The sequence below is a fragment of the Hyperoodon ampullatus genome (assembly GCF_949752795.1).
Source record: "Hyperoodon ampullatus genome assembly, chromosome: 2".
NCBI classification, from domain to species: domain Eukaryota; kingdom Metazoa; phylum Chordata; class Mammalia; order Artiodactyla; family Ziphiidae; genus Hyperoodon; species Hyperoodon ampullatus.
The window spans coordinates 119,594,084-119,614,494 of record NC_136915.1 but is presented as its reverse complement, the minus strand read 5'-3'; the positions used below and the strand labels follow the sequence as shown (position 1 = coordinate 119,614,494).

General features: G+C 36.7%; 1 protein-coding gene across 2 annotated transcripts in view; it reads right to left on the bottom strand.

Moving 5' to 3' along the window:
* The window catches only part of ATF6 (activating transcription factor 6), a gene marked incomplete at both ends in the record, with an annotated part of 221,967 nt that overhangs the window by 30,806 nt on the left and 170,750 nt on the right, over positions 1-20,411 (bottom strand). For both annotated transcript variants that reach the window (XM_079697746.1, XM_079697745.1), the window contains one exon: positions 16,737-16,821. In XM_079697746.1, coding sequence (XP_079553872.1) covers positions 16,737-16,821 — 85 coding nt within the window. The remainder of the gene's footprint in view (positions 1-16,736; positions 16,822-20,411) is intronic.

Here is a 20,411-nt window from a genome sequence, read left to right as displayed (position 1 = left end):
CTCTTCATTTGGCTGTTCATTTGTGTCCTTTATCATATTCTTTAACAAACTGGTAAACATAAGTGTTTCTCTGAGTTCTGTGAGCCATCCTTGCAAGTTAATTGAACCCAAGAAGGGGGTCGTGGGAACCTCTAATTTGTAGCCCAGTTGGAGAGAAGTTGTGGGTAACCTGGGGGGCCTACTACTTGCAGTTGGCAGCTGAACTGGGGTGGAAGCAGCCTTGTGGGACCAATCCCTTAACCTGTGGGAGGTGACACTATTTCCAAGTAGACAGTGTCAGAATTGAGTTAAATTGTAGGACACCCAGCTGGTGTTGTGGAGAATTAACCTGGTGTTGGGGAAAATCCCATACATTTGGTGACCAGGAGTGTTGTTAGTGTTCTGTGTGAGAACTAAAGGAGAAAGCCACAGGAAAGGAGAATCATAGGTTCTTTTCAATACGGTACCAGATACTTTATTTCTCAGACTTCCTTGTAACTAGGGTGTGGGCATGTGACCTAGACATTGCCTACAAGATGCACCAGCTCCAGACTGCAAAGAAGCTGCGGCTATGAAGACTCTTCTGGAGAGGGTGGTGGCCCTGGAAGCAGTAGTATCTAGTAGCATCAAGAGCCAGCTGTGGCACTGGTTCTGGAAGCAGAGTTAGGAAATCAGTGATCTCAGTGGTGCAAGGTATGCTCTATGACCAGCTCTGTGGTGTAATTTGGGGCTTTGTTTTTGTTTAAGGGACCTCCAAGTCTGATTCTCTGGTTCTCCTAGAAATTCTGCTTGTTACCCAGAGTTAATTTCTGTTACTTGAAACTAAGAAAAATGATGACAAAAAGTAAAAAACAAACAAACAAAGAAAAGAAAAAAAAGAAAGGAAAAAAACACTCTATTGTGAGTTTATCTGGGGCAGGCACTGTATGTAGTTTTTTGGGGTTTTTTAAATTATTTATTTATTTATTTGGCTGTGCCGGGTGTGTGCGATCTGTAGTTGCAGCATGCGGGATTTATTTCCCTGACCAGGGATAGAATCCGGGCCCCCTGCATTGGGAGCGCAGAGTGTTAACTGCTGGACCACCAGGGAAGTCCCTATGTGTAGTTTTTATATTAAATAGTATTTCTCAGCGCATAAGATAATGTCTAGCCTTAATAAATGTGGAATTGAACTGGCTATTTACAAAGGTAGTACTTATTGATTAACTGCATGCTGAATGAGGCTCCCTGGGATAAAAGGGAAAAGAAAGCACCAACAGGATAGTACATTTGCTAAAATGTGTGAGAACAGCTCAATTAACCAAACTCAGAGTAAGGGGCAGGAGATTTTTTTATGTTCATAGCCTAGCTCTTCTAAAGAAACTTTCTAACTATCTTAATCTGAGTATAAGCCTGTTTTCCTGGGAAGATACATGGCCACATCTATAGAAATGTAGACAGTAAATTCATTAGTGAGCAGACAGACTGTTTATTTTTACTATTAAATGACATGTTTTATTTTGAATGTAGAACTGATCTGTTGGTCTGGGACAGACTAGGTTAGGGAAATGACTAACACTTACTTACTAGAAAATGTAAAACAAGGCTTTTGTATGTTTAAACACCATGGAAAAAACAAGCAAACTTTGAAATCAATGTTTGCTAAATTTGGATGGAATGAATTTATTTAAAAAGTGCTTTAATTAGGTAAATGTATGATGCCAAGAAAGCTGGAACTTACAGTTTCTCAATTTGTTTCTTCACATTTCAGTATACTGGTGAAAAAGTCTTTCTGGCTTATCATGGAAATTCGGGGGAACTAGTTTGTGAGCATGTCTATCTTATTATGAACATAAATACCTCATCTTTTTGTTGGCCATCATACCAAATTATGTGCTTAATACTAAATATTTATAGATGACTGGAACATAAACACAATAGCTGTTACTCTGAAATTATGGTAACATAAACTGGCATTTAGTTCTACTGTTTTCACTTAGTTGAAGTAGGAGCCAGTGCTTGGGCTAAAGGAAATATACTGCAAGGACTATTCAGAAAGTTCAGTTATGGTTCTCTTAATTTCTCAGCCATTTCAGCTGTAAAATAGGGATAAAATTATACCATGGAGACTGTGTGAGGACCAGATGCAACTATGTATGTTAAAGAACCTACAAATATGCTTAATATACATGGTGGGTACTCAAAAAAAGGGAGGAACTAAACCTGAATTTGCAATTTAAACTATTTAGTAGCACAGGAAAATCTATGTCAAAAAGCATTTTGTTTGGGAAAAAAAATTCCAAAATATTTTAAGCTGTGTTATATGCTGAATAAATCTTATAAATGCTTAATTTTATTTATTTTTACCCTCTCATTATTCTAACAGTTTAGCTCATACTTACATACTATTTTTACTCATGATTTATACCATAATTCTTACTTTATTTATTTAACCCTTGATATTATCATTTTAATATGGGAAAATTTACGTAAACATCTCACTGTCAATTGGGGTGGTCCCTGCTTCAATAAATGGCAAGGTATGTGACACTGCTAATTATTTTCTCTAGGTTTACTAATGTATTATAATTTAGCTCAAAGTCATATAGTAATCAGTGACAAAGTGAATTGGTCTTTTAAGAGAAGATAAAAATGTTTTCTAAGATATTTATGTCTCATCTCTTCCATGTCAAATACTAAGTCATTTTGCTTCGAATATAAAAATGGTTTATGTTCTCAAAGAATGCCCTCGGTGGTATAAATAAATTACCTTTCACATTTAACTAAAGTGCTGTGTCTGGGAATCTGAAGATCTAGAATATGGTTACAGCTCCATTAGTAGCTGGGTTGGATCAGCCATTTGCCTCCTTCAACCTGTTTTCTTACCTGTATCATGAAGCTGTTGTGCTAAACTGTCACTAAGTTTTCTTTCAGTTCTGAGATTCTCTATGATCTACATATGTCCTGCTTCCCAGAAAGATTATTAGTTCTCTGAAGGCATAAATCACACCTTAGCGTTCTTTTGAAATTTGTACATTACTTAGCATAGTGCTATGCACTGAATACCTGTAAATCTGAACTGCAATTATATGACACTATAAAACAAATATGGAACAAGATTATTATATCTTATAGTATAAAACTAAGCAATTATTGCAAAGTAACCATTATTTAACATTTACAATGGGGTCCTATCTTACATTTCAGGCAAGCAAATGCTTCCTTTACCTGCTCTAGGTAGTAGGAAGCTGGGAGGAATGACTAAATAGGATAGTTTCTATATGAAATATTTTGTCCTCTTATCTCCGTAAACCATCAAAATACTCCTGAGTTCTAGACTTACTCTTTATACACTGTCATACGCCAGTGTGGTAAGCAGCCTCAATATGTTCCTCAATGATCCCCACTTCCTGGTATTCACACCCTTTCGTAGTTCCCTGCTACAATGAACCAGGGTCAGTCTATGTAACTAGCAGCATGCAGCAGAACTGATGGCATGTCACTTCCATGATTAAGTTTAAAAGACTGACTGCTCTCTTGGGAGCTCTCTCACTTGCTCACTTTCTGACTCTCATACATAACTTACTTGGAGGGAAGCCCCAGAGAGAGGGACACATAGTGAGAAGCTGCAGCCTCCTAGCAACAGTGAGTGAGCTCGGAAGCAGATCCTTCAGCCCCAGGCAAGTCTTCATCTCCACCAGCAGCTTGACTGCAACCTCAGGAGAGACCTGGAGCCGGAACCACCCTGCTCCCAGATTCCTGACCTTCAGAAACTGTGTGCAATAATCAACGTTTGTTTTTTCAGACTGCTAGGTTTGCAGGTTCTACCTGTCTATCTACCTATCTATCTGGCATCCTTTTTTTATAAGAAGTACTCATCACTTATTTACTTCTTACCCAGATGATTATAACTTCCTAACTGTTGTCCCTGTAAAAGCATCAGCCCCTCTAATTCATCCTTTCCATGGCTGTAGGGGAAATATTTGAAACATGAGTCTATTTGTGCCTCTCCACTGCATAAAAAATTTTAGTAGCTCCCTAATACTGTTAGGATATTCAAAACTCTATACCATGTCATGCAAGGCCTTCACAAACTGGCTTCTGCCGTCCTCTCTAGCTTCTTCTACACCTCAGTTCCTGTGTTCTTTAATCCTACTTCAATCTCCCAAGTTGGCTAAGTATTTTTCTTTTTCTGATATCACTATTATACTGTTCCCTCTGCCGAGAATATCTCATCCACTTGGCCAATCCTACTTATCCTTCAAGACTCAGCAAGTATCACTGTGTGTGTGTGTGTGTGTGTGTGTGTGTGTGTGTGTGTGTGTATTTATTTAATTAATTATATATTTTTCTCGGATACCCTATACAAGTGCCTGGCTTGTATAGATGCTTTATATATTTAATTCAATTTGACAAAAAAAAAATTTGAGCACCTACTATGTGTTAGGCACTTATTTTTTTAAGGCATTAGGAATAACAAAAAATATTAAAACAAACAAGGTCCCTAACCTTAAGGGAAACTACAATTTAGCAGGGAAGTTAGACAATGAACAACTGATTACAAATGATATGAATGTTACAAAAATAAGGGAGTTCAGAGTATTTGGGGCAGATAAGGTGGGGGAGGGGCCCCAAACTTATTCTATGGTTTTAGGAGAGCATTTCCTAAATGTCTGCTGAGTAGGGGATTTAAGAAAAAACTCTATCCAAAAGATGTTAAATCAGGATAAAAATACAGTCCTAAACTTTAGTCCAAAAATCAAAATCAGCAAGCAAAATGGAGACACAACTTGGTAGTAATATATGTGAAAAAGAGTCATGAACTATATTTGACAGAAAGCACAATGCCTGATGAAACTGGAAAAAAACACTGTGGTTTCACGAATAGAAATATACTATACAGATCTTCCTCAACTTACAATGGAGCTGCATTCCAATAAACCCATTGTAAATTGAAAATATAAGTCAAAAATGCATTTAATACACTTAATCTACTAAACATCATAGTTTAGACTAGCTTACCTGAAATGTGCTTACAACACTTACATTAGCCTACAGTTGGGCAAAATCATCTGACACAAAGCCTATTTTATAATAAAGTGTTGAATATCTCATGTAATTTACTGACTACTGTACTGAAAGTGAAAAACAGAATGGCTGTATGGGTACAGAATGGCTGTGTGTCAGTTGTTTACCCTCATGATCACGTGGTTGGCTGGGAGCTGCTGCTGCCCAGCATCACAAGAGTATTACATCACCAATATCACTAGCCTGGGGAAAAATCAAGATTCAAAATCTGAAGTATGGTTTCTACTGAATGCATATCACTTTTGTACCATCTTGAAGTCAAAAAATCGTGAAGTCGCACATTTGTAAATGGGGGACCGTCTGTATAGAATTTGGAGATACTCCATTATGCTCAGAATTCACAGTCTCTTTAAAAGAAGTGGGAAAAGCAGAGCCCATTCAGAGGAGAATGACCAGAATTGACGCACCTTGAACCCAGGTCACAAGAAGAATAGCTTCTGAAAACTGGAAGGCCTTGGTTTGTGAAGACTCAGAGGGTACACAGTGTATAAATAGCTAAAGGTCTGTCATGTAGAAGAAATATTTTATATTTAATCCCGTAGATTTATGGGTAGAGTAAGGAAGAGACAGAAAAGAAACAATTCGCAAACTTCCAGGGCTATTTAAAGCAGGTAGTCTTCATCCCAGGAGGTGACTGCTTCTAAACTTGTTGGCCACTGAGCAAAGCGCTACAAAAGGGAATCCAAACACTGGAAGGGAGTCAGCATGTATGACTTTGCACTAAAGCCTTTTAAACCCTGATATTTTATGGCTTGAATACATGAATATTAATGTGTCTTTCTTTGTGCTAATCTATACTGTAGTGATGCCAAGTAGATCACATTTCCCACAAGGTTCTGTCCTACATAGTAAGTAGAATGAGAACAAAGAGATGGGCTTTAGATATCCTCAAAGAGTCTATCTATATGGCCTTCCTAACAACTCTGCTCCTAGCAACGAACTATTTTATAGTTCATCTGTCTCATTATTTAATCTAAATCTTATGTTTAAGGCATGCATTTGTTTCTATAAAATCTGTAATAAATCTGGAGGAAAATATCTCTATGGATATTTGGTTGAGTTCAAAGGCTACTCTTGCCTGACATACTCAAGATCCCCAAAGCAAAAGTTCTCTCTAATTAACTCTAATATCTGTATCCGTATTTTCAATGTCAACATCTGGATTCAGAAAAATGAAATACAGATTTCTTCAGACTCTCTAACCTTTATTTGCAAAAGCCCCAAAGGAGGAGTATTTCCCAGTGTGAACAAAAATTACAATGTCTTTGACATGTATATCCCTAAGATGATGCTGGCCAATCACCCTGTCCTCAGCTTATGTCTTAAATATCAAAGAATTTACCATGCAAATGCTAAAAGAACGGTGCAACACTCCATAGAAAGTTATGATACCTAGTGTTTCCAATTGGTATCACTGCAAAAGAGAATACACAGAGGAGTTGGACCTGTGCTTGTTAAGCAGGTCTTCTGAAAAACAGAAACTTGAGATTATGTGAAACGGCTCAATCTTCTGACACACTTACAAGGTTCTTAATTTTCTAGTACAAAGATAAATCCATTCTGAGTTCAATATATGTAAATAAGAAATATTTCAGATTGTGGACAGTCAGTAGGAGGTTCAAACCAATTTTTTTGGCTAAATAGATGCTGATCTGTAGTTTTTATTAGTTGAAAGCTAAACCATCTGTTTGAGTAGAAACAGATTTTTGCCACAAGGGAGAAAGAGTGAAAGTGATCTCACTGAAGCTAACGGGACTCTGAAGGTCAGTTAGGTACAGTGGGCTTGGCAATAAGCTCCTTTGGGTCAAGGAAGTCCTAATATCCTAGAAGATGCAGTGCAAACTGGTCTAATTTAAACCTCTGAAGTCTTGTGAAAGCTCCAATAGATTAAATGATTGATTAGTAAATTACATACAAAAAAGACAAACTACTCATGGAAAAAAGTTACGTGTATAACTGCCAATAAATCATCAAAATAATAATCATTCTTCACAAAGTGATAAGTATTCCAAGTATATAAAGGCAGATATACCATTAATCATGGTTTTCTTCTATTTTAAAAATCTATTTTCAGGGGCTTCCCTGGTGGTGCAGTGGTTGAGAGCCTGCCTGCCGATGCAGGGGACGCAGGTTCGTGCCCCAGTCCAGGAAGATTCCACATGCCACGGAGCAGCTGGGCCCGTGAGCCATGGCTGCTGAGCCTGTGCGTCCGGAGCCTGTGCTCCACAACGGGAGAGGCCACAACACTGAGAGGCCCGCGTACCGCAAAAAAAAAAAAAAAAAAAAAAATCTATTTTCAGATTTACTTTGTAGAAGAGGGTTCAGAAGAGGCTAGACTAAGTAGGAATAACCTAATGGTTTGGAAGGAGTTAAAAACAGATACCCTGATGACTTCAAGAAGTAAAAGGGAAATAAAGCCAACCAGAGGAAATGAGGGTGGCAAGAAACAGCAATAGGACAGCTATTTGAAGATCATGGAATCAGCTTTTACTTCTCTCTCCTTCAGTTGCCAAGCACTGTAGATTTTTCCTTTAAATTTCTGTGGACATTTTCTTTTCTTACCATTCCAGGCCTTTAATGACCTCACCCCAAGATTGCTGCAATGTCTCCTAGCTCATCTTCTCTGAAGCTTCAATTTACCCTCCCCTTCTTCCTAGCTCAGCTACCCTCTTTTTTTTTTTCTATTTACAGACCTCAGCCAGATCAGCAGTCTCTTAATAGAGCTTTTATAGTGTTTTCTTAAAGTTCGATAGCTTAAAGTCACTTCCTTAACTCATTAATGACCTAAATCATATAACTGTATCCCATGTAATAAACACTTATTCCTCATCTCTCCTCAACATGAATCCTCTCTTTACTGTATCCTCCTAGACACCTTGCTCAATCCCAACACAGCACATGATGGAGCACTGCAGCAAGCAGCAGATGCTAGTTTGCCCACAATATCCATTATTTCAATACTAAGCGAAGTCCACATATTTTTCAGATCACAATGTACCTAGTTAAAACATTTCTGAGCCTCCCTTGAAGCTAGGCATAAGAATGTGACACAGTTTATATCCAATGAGACATAAAGTCTGCTAGAAATTTATAGACATAAAATCTGCTAGAAAAAAGGTACCAAATTATGTTAGTCACCAAGATTTTACCATCTATCATATTCCTCTAATTGTTGATAGGCATTGAGATTTATAACCACCCAGTACCTAATTGATCTCTCTTTTAAAAAATCAATCAGCATATTGTTTATGGTTTAGAACTGATCTAAGTCATCACTGTTGGTCTAGGTCCACTTGGTAACTTAGCATCAGTGGATGCTATGAGCTAAAAAGGGACCTAAGGAATTGAGCTAAATTTACCCAAATTCTAAAGACAATTGAAGTCATACTCTGTCTCCCTTAGGTGACTGTCTTCTCACTAGAAAACTGCCAACTCAATCTGTGGATCAAAAGGTAAAGTTAGGTCTTTACAAAGGTATTGCTTATCATAGTATAGTAAATGTTATTTAATGCTCATCATTTTACTTGTCAGGTATTACTGTATAATACATAATTAACAGATCTCTGTATATATTTTGAGAGAAAAAACTTCTTTTTTTTCAGGTGAATAGTGTGATTTTTCTCCTTTTCTTAGTAGAAATTCTCAGTATGGGAATTTTACTAGTGGTTTTAATAGTGAGTCAGAAGTGAGAGAACAATTTGATAATGCATTTTTAAAAAATTGAAACATGGTTTCAAGAGACGACTCCATTTACTCAATTAGATACAATTACATAACACTGAAATGGAATGAACTGCAGTGAAAATGCAAAATTGTAAATATATCTAAAAAAATAAGTAGCCTGTAGGCCTTTAAGGAGAAATGAATATATAAGAAGAAAAGGCACAACTTTCAGGCACAACTCTCTTGGACAACCAGCCTGCTTGAGCAGAACAAGTCTAAAATAGGACAGTTTCCAAATATACTTTCTTTGGGATAGCACTTCTATGAAAGTGATTACCAAAAGCAGTTGTATCAACAGTCTCATTATTAAAACCAATCCATTTATTTGGTTGGTTTGCTTCCTGCCCTTCTGTTATACCCTCTTCAACTAAAAAGATGTTTCATTGTTAGTGACGTCTCCTAGATTTTCTTTACATGGAAATTATTTTGAGATTAAATATAATTACAGCTTAGCTTTGTAGTCATTTCTTCACCTACTCAGACCCTTAATAATGACAGGGTAACTGTATGCTAACACATATATATGGAATTTAAGAAAAAAAAATGTCATGAAGAACCTAGGGGTAAAACAGGAATAAAGACACAGACCTACTTGAGAATGGACTTGAGGATATGGGGAGGGGTAAGGGTAAGCTGTGACAAAGTGAGAGAGAGGCATGGACATATATACACTACTAAATGTAAAATAGATAGCTAGTGGGAAGCAGCCAGCACAGGGAGATCAGATCCGTGCTTTGTGACCGCCTGGAGGGGTGGGATAGGGAGGGTGGGAGGGAGGGAGACGCAAGAGGGAAGGGATATGGGAACAGATGTATATGTATAACTGATTCACTTTGTTACAAAGCAGAAATTAACACACCATTGTGAAGCAATTATACTCCAATAAAGTTGTAAAAATAAATAAATAAATAAATAAAATAAATTTTAAAAATAATGGTAGGGTAGAAGTAGAGTTGCAGTTTTATTTTTATTACTCACCTACAACATTAACTTAGCTACATGGCATACAGAGGGAAGGAGAACAGTAAAACCAAATCAACAAAAGCATTGGTCAGACTGTGAAACGTATCTGCTAATGGCTGTGTTCATTCCCTCATAAAAGATGTCTACCAAGTAGCTACCATTAAAAAAATTCTTCTTTCTTCTATGTTCTATTTTGTTGAATTACTTATCAAGAGTGAAAGAAAGGTGGGGACACCCCTGGTGGCGCAGTGGTTAAGAATCCACCTGCCAGTGCAGGGGACACGGGTTTGAGCCCTGGTCCGGGAAGATCCCACATGCCGCGGAGCAACTAAGCCCGTGCGCCGCTACTGAGCCTGTGCTCTAGAGCCCATAAGCCACAACTACTGAGCCCGCGTGCCACAACTACTGAAGCCCACATGCCTAGAGCCCGTGCCCTGCAACAAGAGAAGCCACGACAATGAGGAGCCCACGCACCTCAGTGAAGAGTAGCCCCCACTCACCGCAACTAGAGAAAGCCTGCGCACAGCAACAAAGACGAAACGTAACCGTAAATTAATTAATTTTTAAAAAAAGAATCAAAAAAGAAAAAAAGAGTGAAAGAAAGGAAATGAGCAGATTTACTATGAGTGGAAATAATTTAAAAGCAGGAAATGTTGACCTACGGTACAAGGAGACCTTCCAGAACCCTTTTCAAAAAAATAGCAATATCTTTTAATTCATCACCAACTGCTCTGCCATCCATCTGCAATCATTTTTTAAAAGCTTTTTAAAAGTATACCTAGAATTTCATTTTACTTCAATAATCTTCGATGTGAAGACTTCCTTAAAGAAAGACTTTCTTTCTTACAGCTTCAGTAACCTGTTTTCAACTCTCTTATGAGACAAAGGAAATTAAATAATAAAGAGAATTCAAAATGAAGAGTAATAAACTACAAAAATTAAATATGGCATGGAGAACACAGAATGATGTGACTAGTATTTTCTAAATGGCATTAATTTCACACCCATATCCTACTCTCTTTAGCTATTTCTTTATATAGACTTTTTTCCACAGCCCAAAACCACAAAGTAGAATCATTATACATTATAGTTTAAGGCCAGCCATTGACCTGGAAATCTAATTTACTTTGCTAAAATTGGAAAATCAAATTCCTCTTCCCAAATATCCCTATCCAGGATACTACAAAATCCAGTTGCTCAATAAAATATGACTTTATGTCCTCTACACCCTCTCCAAAATTCTGCAGGCTCCACTTAAGTCAGAGAGAGGGATCAAACACACAACTCATTTTTTCTTTCCAAGTTACGTGTAACTTTTGAATTCAGAAATGGCAGAAAATATATTTTATTCAACTCTCTCAAGTCCTCATATTACTCAGGATGAAAAGCTTTGATACTAGGGATGTCCTCACAATGACTTTGCTCAAATAAACAGGTGCTCAAACGTTTTTGAGCCCATGTAACTTATACGCTTCAGATTATAAATGATATAATTGTATTACAGCTTGTCAAATTCATCGCCTAATAAGTCAAAGGAATCTATCTCTGAATCTTGGACAGTTCTACAGTTCAGTTTTTCACATGTGTTTTCCTTTGTAGAACAATTGTTGAAAGGAGGTTAATAATTTCAATTCACTCTTTACTGTGAATTCCAAATTTTTAAAATAATGTGGTAGAAAGGTAACCTAGTACATATTTTAATTATTTTATATTTGAAAAGATTAGACTAAACTGTGCTTGCCAACTGTTTTTAATCAAAGAGTTAAAATAGTAAAGTCTTTCAAGTGACCACAAAGTAATGACCAAATAACATTTACCTAGCTTATTCTGTCATTCAACAAACATGTGCCTATCAAATCCAAAACATTATATTACATTGAATTATACTGCCCTCAATAAATGCGCTTAACCTTTATACCACAGGGACAAAGTGGTATAAAAGTCTATCTGAAATTCTGGAGTCCAAATATTTTTAATATTTGTACACATTCATCTCTAATATTGATTTCATTAACAATATAATGACTGATCAAAATATATTTTATACAATGTATTTAGATCCTGGCTCTCCATTATGTAGTGGTTGAATAAATGGTATGACTTACTTCCATGAGCTTTAACATCTTCATCTATAAAATGAAGATGATACTTAGCTGGCAGCTGAGCATTACATAAAGTAACAGAGATGAACATCCTGCAGTGTTTCCTGTGCCAGACACTGCTCTAGGTGCTGAGGTTACGGTCATAAGTGCAAACATAAGAAACAACATTTCTGTCCTCACAGAGGAGGAGCTGGCTAAGCTGACCGAGAAGGAGATACAGGAGGAAAACTAGACAAGCTGTGGTATCATAAAAGCCTACAAAATAAAGTGTTTCAAAAGAGGGAATATCAAAAATGAACTTGAGGTGACTGACTGCGAAGGGGCACAAAGAAGCTTTCTGAAGTAGTGAAAATGTTGATATCATGATTGAAGTGGTGGTTTCACAACTGTTTCCATTTGTCCAAACTCATTAAACTGTACACATAAAATTGGTGATTTTTATTGTGTGTACATTATACCTCAATAAATCTGATTTCTAAAAAAATGTATATGTCATGCAAAACAAGTCTAAAAAGGGCAGAAGAGCTGTTCTAGATGAAAGGAGACTAAAGAGGTGTGACAAGTAGATGCCATGTATGACCTTGGACTGGATTCTGAATCCCTCCCCCGAAAAGCTATAAAGAATATTTGGGGGCAAATGTGGAAATTTGAATATGGATTCTATATTAAACTCTATTTTATCAGTGTTAAACTTTGGTGTGGTCATTTTATTGTGCTTACATAGGAGAACATCCTTTTTTTAGGAGATGCATATTCAAGTATTTACGGGTGAAGTGTTAAAATGTCTGCAACTAACTCTCAAATGGTTCAGAAAAAAACACATGTGAGTGTAAACAGATAAAGAGATAAAAATGAAGCAAATGTGGAAAAATGTCAACAATTGGTGAAATCTCGGTAAAGGTTCTCCATATACTCACTGTACTCATCTTTCAACTTTTCTGTAGATTTGAAGTTTTTAAAAATAAAAATTGGAGGACTGAAAACAAGAGGGAATAGTCAACCATGTCAAATACTGTTAAGAGGTCAGGTAAGATGAGAATGAAGACATGACCTTTGGCTTTGGCAAGATATTGGTCATTGGTGACCCTTTTGCGAGAGCATTTCAGTAGGGGCAAAAGCTAGGTAAGAGTGGGCAGAGGAGAGAATGGGAGATAAGCAAATGGAGGCAATGAGTGCAGGTAACTCTTTCAAGAGCTTTGCTATGAAGGGTAGCAGAGAAACAGAACGTGGAGTTAAGAGAGTCTCCCTACACCAAAAGGAATATTAAGACATTTTGTACGTTGATGGGGATGATCCAGTAGCGAAGAAACTGATCATTCAGGATAGAAAGACTAAAAATGCGGGAGCAAAGTCTTTGAAACTGTGAGAAGGACTGGAATGCACAATCCAAAAGGAAGGAGTCACCTTAGATAAGGGTGATGATGATGACAATGACAAAGGTGGTAACAGTGACTAACCTAACAGCTAGGCACTATTTAAAGCATTTTTGCTCATTTAATTCACACACAAATCTAAGAGGAAGGTATTAGTAATATCTCCTTTTACAGGAAGCCAAGTACAGAAAAGTTAATTAACTTGCCCAACTATACTTATCCAATAAGTAGCAAAGTTGGGATTTAAACTCCATGGAAGACACTTTTCTCCCAGTGAAATAAGAAGGCAGAGTTTGTGGGTGTAGATGCAGCTGGTAGCAGAAAGATAAAGTAGCTCTTATACAGTTACATCTATGTTCTCAATGTAGCATTTGGGTGAGTTCATCAGCTGAGGGGGTGAGGAGAGGGGATGTTGGAGATTTGAGAAGAGAAGGTGAGAAATTCTTGTTTCAGACGGAAGGCAAGTGAATTTACTAGCAATGACAAGAGGTAGTTTTTTTTTAACATCTTTATTGGAGTATAATTGCTTTACAATGGTGTGTTAGTTTCTGCTTTATAACAAAGTGAATCAGCTATACATATACATATATCTCCATATCTCCTCCCTTTTGTGTCTCCCTCCCACCCTCCCTATCCCACCCCTCTAGGTGGTCACAGAGCATTGAGCTGATCTCCCTGTGCTACGCAGCAGCTTCCCACTAGCTAGCTATTTTACATTTGGTAGTGTACATATGTCACTGCCACTCTCTCACTTCGTCCCAGCTTACCCTTCCCCCTCCCCGTGTCCTCAAGTCCATTCTCTACATCTGCGTCTGCGTCTTTATTCCTGACATGCAGTACTGAATGCCCCTTTGGAATTCACGGTCATAAATTTGAAGTGAATCTACTTGTCCTGACTGGATGGTATTTTGTAGCAATTTTCAGCTGCTTGAGAGCAGGCATAAAGAGGATAGCTGGGTTTAACTAGGGCGGGATTTTTACAGGCAAGTGGGACCTAAGAAACGAGGAGCCAGGAGGGTGGTTTGCAAGAGAGTGGTGATAGTACGGGACATGGAATGTAGGCTGGGTAAGGAGGGGTGTATGGCCATGATGGATGTAATGGACACGGAAAAAGCGGTAGGGTCAGAAGACTGGAGATCTGTGAGGCCAGAGATACCCAGCTGGAGTGTGGGTATTACAGTAGGAGAGTAAGGAAGAGTCAGAGGGGGATGCCTGAGGAGGAGATTTCAAATGGAGTGCCATTACAGATGATGATATGGTCTAGAGTATGACCGTGTGGATGGGAAGCTGAGGTCGTGCAGAAATAAAAGATGACTGGATCTAAAGAGGCCAGAGTGCTGGATGAGTCCCCTGTGTGGATGCTGAAGTTTTACAGAGAGCTGACAAAAGCAGTGGTGGAGAGTCATCAGTGAAGGTGGGATAGAAGACAGCAACAAAGAAGGGTAGGAGGAGCGTTACAAACTTGAAAGATGTTAGGGAGACCGAAGAAAAAAGGAGAGGTCATTTGGAAGTTGTAGTGGGGAGCAGAGATACTACCCACCCCATCTGCAGGCTCAGAGGTATATGAGGTGGGGAAGAAAAATCAAGCTCTAATTTGAGAAGTAGCCCCAGTTAGAGCAACAAGGTGAAGAGACGGTTCAGAAAAGAGGCTGAGGATGCAGCACAGGACTGAACACATGGTATATACTCAATCAGTATTTCCTGAATTTGAATCTTAAATTTTCTAATAGTATACTATATCCTAAAAAGGAAAACAAAACTTATTTACAAAGAAACCCAAACCAGATTAAAAAGGAAATGATCCTTTAATTATTATATTTTTCAAATCCATGAAAAGGCCATTTTCAAAAATTAGTCCCCTGGCCAAGAAAATCAGAATCAAACAGCATCTTATTGTTCTTGGCTTAATACAAACGGATAGCTCAGTGTTATGCAAGAGAATGCCTGGTTTTATTTTATAAGAATCTGAGATCAGAACAACGAAATTAAGTGAATTCTGCCTTGTTGAAGCTTAGACAACAGCCCTTCTGAGCATAAGCTGACCAGAAGTTAAATCTATTACGGTTCAAGCAGAGAAACCTAGGTACCTATGGAATAAGATTAATAATATTCCCTAAGTATATTCTTTGGAGTGTAATATAGTACACTTTGAAATATACTGTTCCATTTGAAGTTGTAATATGATTGCTCCATGAAAGCTTCAGAGGTATGCCTTTATTGAAGGAAGATAAGTTCGTCTCAATGTTATAGTTTGTTTTTAAAAAAATTTGTTGTCTTTGTAAGACTAAGAAAATGTCATAATTCTTCTATGCTTTAAAAAAAAAGTTTTATTTTGTGTCTATAACGTTGCCTCCTAAGCATTTCTAATAAGCTGTCTATATACAGCTAACTGAAATTCTATAGTCCTCTATGGTCTTAATATGTACAATGAATATCTAATGTTTTTTCTCTAAGACTAAATTTTATTGGAGTTTATCTAGAATCCCAGTGTTTTGTTTTATAACTGTATTTGGTGGCTTAATCATGATCATCAATCAGAATGTGGACTGGTTCAACTGCAGGTTAAAGGGCTTTTCATTTTCGTCTTACTCATTAAACTATAAGGTTCCCATTACTAGACAGAAAATTTACCAGTAGTTCTATTACACCAGATAAATGGACTTGAGAAGGATAGCCAATTCTCCTAGTTTCATTAGAGCCTAATATGATGTGTCAGAGGAAGTAATCAGCCAACAATATACACTGTGCTCATTTACGACACACAGCTGGTATTGGGAGTGAGAGATTTCTTTTTTCCATGAAGAACCCAGCTGGAAGTAATCTTGTCTTTACTAAATTTCTTTAGTACTTTCTTTATTCCTTATGGGACGTTCTCTTTGGGATACAGTGATTTCCGTGCTCGTCTTATTTTTCCTCCTAGACTCTAAGCAAGTACGCTATGCCTTAACATCTTTGGATACTCTCAAAGTATTAATGGTATTATTTGTATTTTATCTAATACCCAGAACTAGTGGGAGAACAAAATGCAATAGTAATACTATCAATATCAAATTCATCAGTATTACGGATTAAATATAAATAGGCTTCTTAGGTTTGGTCTGGGACTCATATCACCATTTATGTGATACAGGAAACTGCTTTGAGTTCCAACAACCTAACTTACAAATTCACTCTCAGAACATAGCAGGGACTTCTTATACATCATGGATTACCAGAAAAAGGCCCCAGACAACAAGTGTATAGATCAGTAAAGATGTTAACTTTTCCAATTTTGTAAATAAAAGAGAATGATTTTTTTCTTTTAAAAATATAGTAATTTAAAAAGCAACTTTAAATTAAATCCTTTACTTTTTAAAAGAGCACAGGAATTTAAAAATAATATTTTGTGAAAACAGTGGGAAAATGTTTCAGAATTAATGCATGGACGTATAACTAACCAACTGAACATTTTGTGTCTTTTAGTTAATCCAGAGAATCTAGGTTAAACAAAGCAATTGCATGTCATTCATAAACCAAAATTTCAACTTACCATTTATGTTTATTGCTGGTAATACAATTGACATCTTTGGTCTTGTAGTCTTGTTATGGGTGGTAGCTGGTAGCAGCAGGTGATCCTAAGATTAACAAAGAACAAGTTGTTACTCATAATAATTGGCTTAGTCCTATAACAAGCCAAATTCAGAGTTCCTAGGATGCCAACATTTCATCGCAATCATAAAAAAATGACAGTTTTTATTTGAACCTGGCTTTGGGGGTAATTAACTACAAACCATTTTACGATTCATTCATTCATAATGCAATAAACATTATGAATTGCTGAATGACTACCATTACCAGGTACTACATATCAATAGTATTCTTAGAATATACCTAGGTTCTGATAACATATATGCTGCAGTATACTATAAAGAGTATTGGTCAAGCAGTCAGAACAGAGGGATTTTAATTCTAGCTCTGCCGCTGAATAGCTGTATGATCTTGGTCTGTTTCCAGTCCTGTAAAATGAGGAGGCTAGACTAGATAATGTCACAAGATACTGAAGATATCTATCTAATAGAGTCGTTTTCAAACTTCTTTTTTAAAGAAGAGGAACGTTCCCCCCACTCCCAAAAAAGAATTCTGATCCCAAATTACTGATATATAAAAGAGAGATTCTCACTGAAGCAAGGCCAAGGCTGAGAGCCTTGCCTGCTTAGCCTCCTCTTCTTCCTTTGAAGCAGCCAGTGTTAGACTTTTCTTTTGGTAAGCAACAGGTATATACTGAAGAAGATACATAGTTCTTGCCCTTAAAAAGCATACAGCGTAGTGGAAGGGTTAAAAAAATTACAAGTGCATGTCTAGCATAACTATATAATTCTAAATGTGATATTGCCAACCTTTGATCATCTATAAATGGCCCAGGGCATCTGAGGTTTCTAGTTTACAACCACACAAATACTGCAATAAGAATGAGCCAGGAAGAGTTTGGCTTCAAAAACAGGGTAGTGTGAGTGTTTTGGAGAAGACAAACACATCTGTAGGTATTCCAAAGCTGATTATAAATGACTTAATGACTTTGATATTAACTACTGTTTTCAGTAACTCCTCTTTTTCCTAGCAAAAACATGGGAATTGTCACAGCAAAAAGGAAAAAAAGAAATAAGTATATATATATAAAAGTTTCCATTTAAGGGAGCATGATTAAACTGAGATAAAGCTGACACACAGTCTAACTCCTCTTGCTTTCTTTTCTTGTTCGTTTCTCATTCATTCAACAAACTTGCTATATGGAAGGACTCATCAAAAAGTAGGATTTGACATAGCTCAGAGTGATAAAAATTAAATGCAACTTAATTCAAAGTCAATGTGATTATGAAATATAAGTATCAACAAAGCTAAGAAAAAAATCTGTGAAAAACAAATTGAAATTAATGTACATGAACAGAACTATACAGAAAACATTTGCAGTAACTGCTTGTGCTTTGTCTAATTCAAGGCAACATCTCCATGAGAACATACATTTTTTTTAAAAAGAGGGGAAAAGATGAGTGAAATTGTTCTTTTAGAATTCCAGCCTTGCAGCATGAGAGGTTTTTTTTTTTTTAAAGTGCATTGTTAGACACAAAGATCACATGTTTCTGAGAGTAAGATAACATGATAGCCAAGACAAAACAAAACATGCTGATCTTCAGGCCATGAAAATTATAAATAGCTAAACTCTTATAATTAAAATACTGCTTCAGGATCCCCAAAATTGAATGACAAAACAAACCAACAAACTTACAAGCCCCAAATTAAGGCTACTGTAAAAATAAACACACTTAGATTCCATTGGTCATGGGTTAAGGTCAGGCTCAGACTTAAAGCTGAGTTTCCTGCTAAGATCTTACGATTCTCCAAACATAATGCCTCCTACTTTCTTCATTAAATGTCAAACAAAGCAGTTACTTTTGCAGCAGAAAACCAAAAATCACATTATTATTTGTGACAAAGAAGAATCACATCTTGAATGCATAAAAACTATTACAGTTAACCTGCCTTACCTCTAATTATTAAATGTTTGCAAAATGGGAGGAAATCCTATAATTTAAAGTGCTTGTTTACCAAGAGGCCTACAGGTTAGAATGGCAGGAAATCAAAACTGGTATACTACAAACTCTAATTGTGCTTATTTTATATTAAAAAATAATTTGTACACACACATGCCTGGGACAGCATAGTTGTTTCATTTAACATTTACTTTCTCTTCCTCAAGTTAAATGTTTCTTGCCATAACAATGAATCATCAATCATTTTTTCTCTCCAACTATGTTCATTTCACTTTTTATGGCATTTCACTAATCCTAACAGTGACATCTCCAGAGAAAAGGAGCCAGTCAACAAGTATTTATTGACTTCATACCATTCATTAAAAAAAATTTACCAAGCATAGTGACCTGCCACGTACTCAGCACTGTGCTACAGACGATAGTTTCTTTTAAAGAACATAAATTCAAGCTTTTATTTTGTTAGGGAAAGAATGCTAATTGTGGCAGGAACAGTCATTTGTGCTCAATATCTGCTTTCCCTTCTATAACATTAGAATAGAAATAGGACTTTCCATTTCTAATGGCATTTAGTTGGGCACAAAGCCACTCAGAAAAAGGACTATATTCCTTTGCAACCAAATGAATCCATACATTCAAGTTCTGGTCAATGGACTATAAGGAGAAATGGTGCACAAAACTTTGTCAAGGTGGTGATGGTGAAAGGCAATCTTCCTCCTTCCCTTTTCTCTTGCCTGCTAGCTAGAATGCAGGTGTGACTGCTAGAACTGGAGTAGCCATCTTGGACCATGAGATGGAAACTGCAATCTGAGATTTATGGAACAATAAGATAAAGCAGCTAGTGATCCTGATGCTCAAGGAGCTACCTACCGTAAGATCTCCAGAACTTCACAAGAGAGAGAAGCAAAATTCTAATTTGTCTAAGCCACTATTATTTTGGATTTTCTGTCACTTGTAGCTAAACACAACCCTGATTACTTATTATATTATAAATTTGTGAAATAATACTAATGGTATTTACTCAAGAGAAATCTCAATAAGGGTTAAAGTAATCAGAGACAGCTTTACTCTTTTTTTGACAGCATTCCAAAAACCACATTTGTTATCTGATATTACCTGATATTATCTGATATTGTTATTCTTAATATTACCACCCCCCCTTTTACTTATTTATTAAAGAACCTGTATAGGAAATTCAATCCTGGAAAAATACAGGTACAATTAGATGAATCTGAACAAAACTCTTTCTTTCCTATTAAGTCAGTTAATATAATCCAACTGCAACAAAGGTGAAGCTACTTAAAAATAAAAAGGAAAAGTAGAAAAAAAGATGTTGCCAGAGAGATAAATATGATATATTTTGTCACTGTCATTCAAAACTATGTTACTAACTTTAAGATATCTTCAAACGGACTCCTAAAAAGCCTTTATAGGACTGAGATACCAAGGGTTATCTTCAGGGAGGAAACTATGTGCACAAATATTATAATCAAAGCTTTGTTATTTTTATGCCCAGAGGAAGTTAGAGAAACACTGGTGGGAAAACACAAAAACATTTCACTATGAGAATGAAGCATCAGTTTTCCAATGTTAACGCAATATTGTGCGTGAGAAAATACACTATTTTCATACAGTTCTCCCAATACCCTCTTCCAAGTACTTTGTTAGAAAAAGCCAAA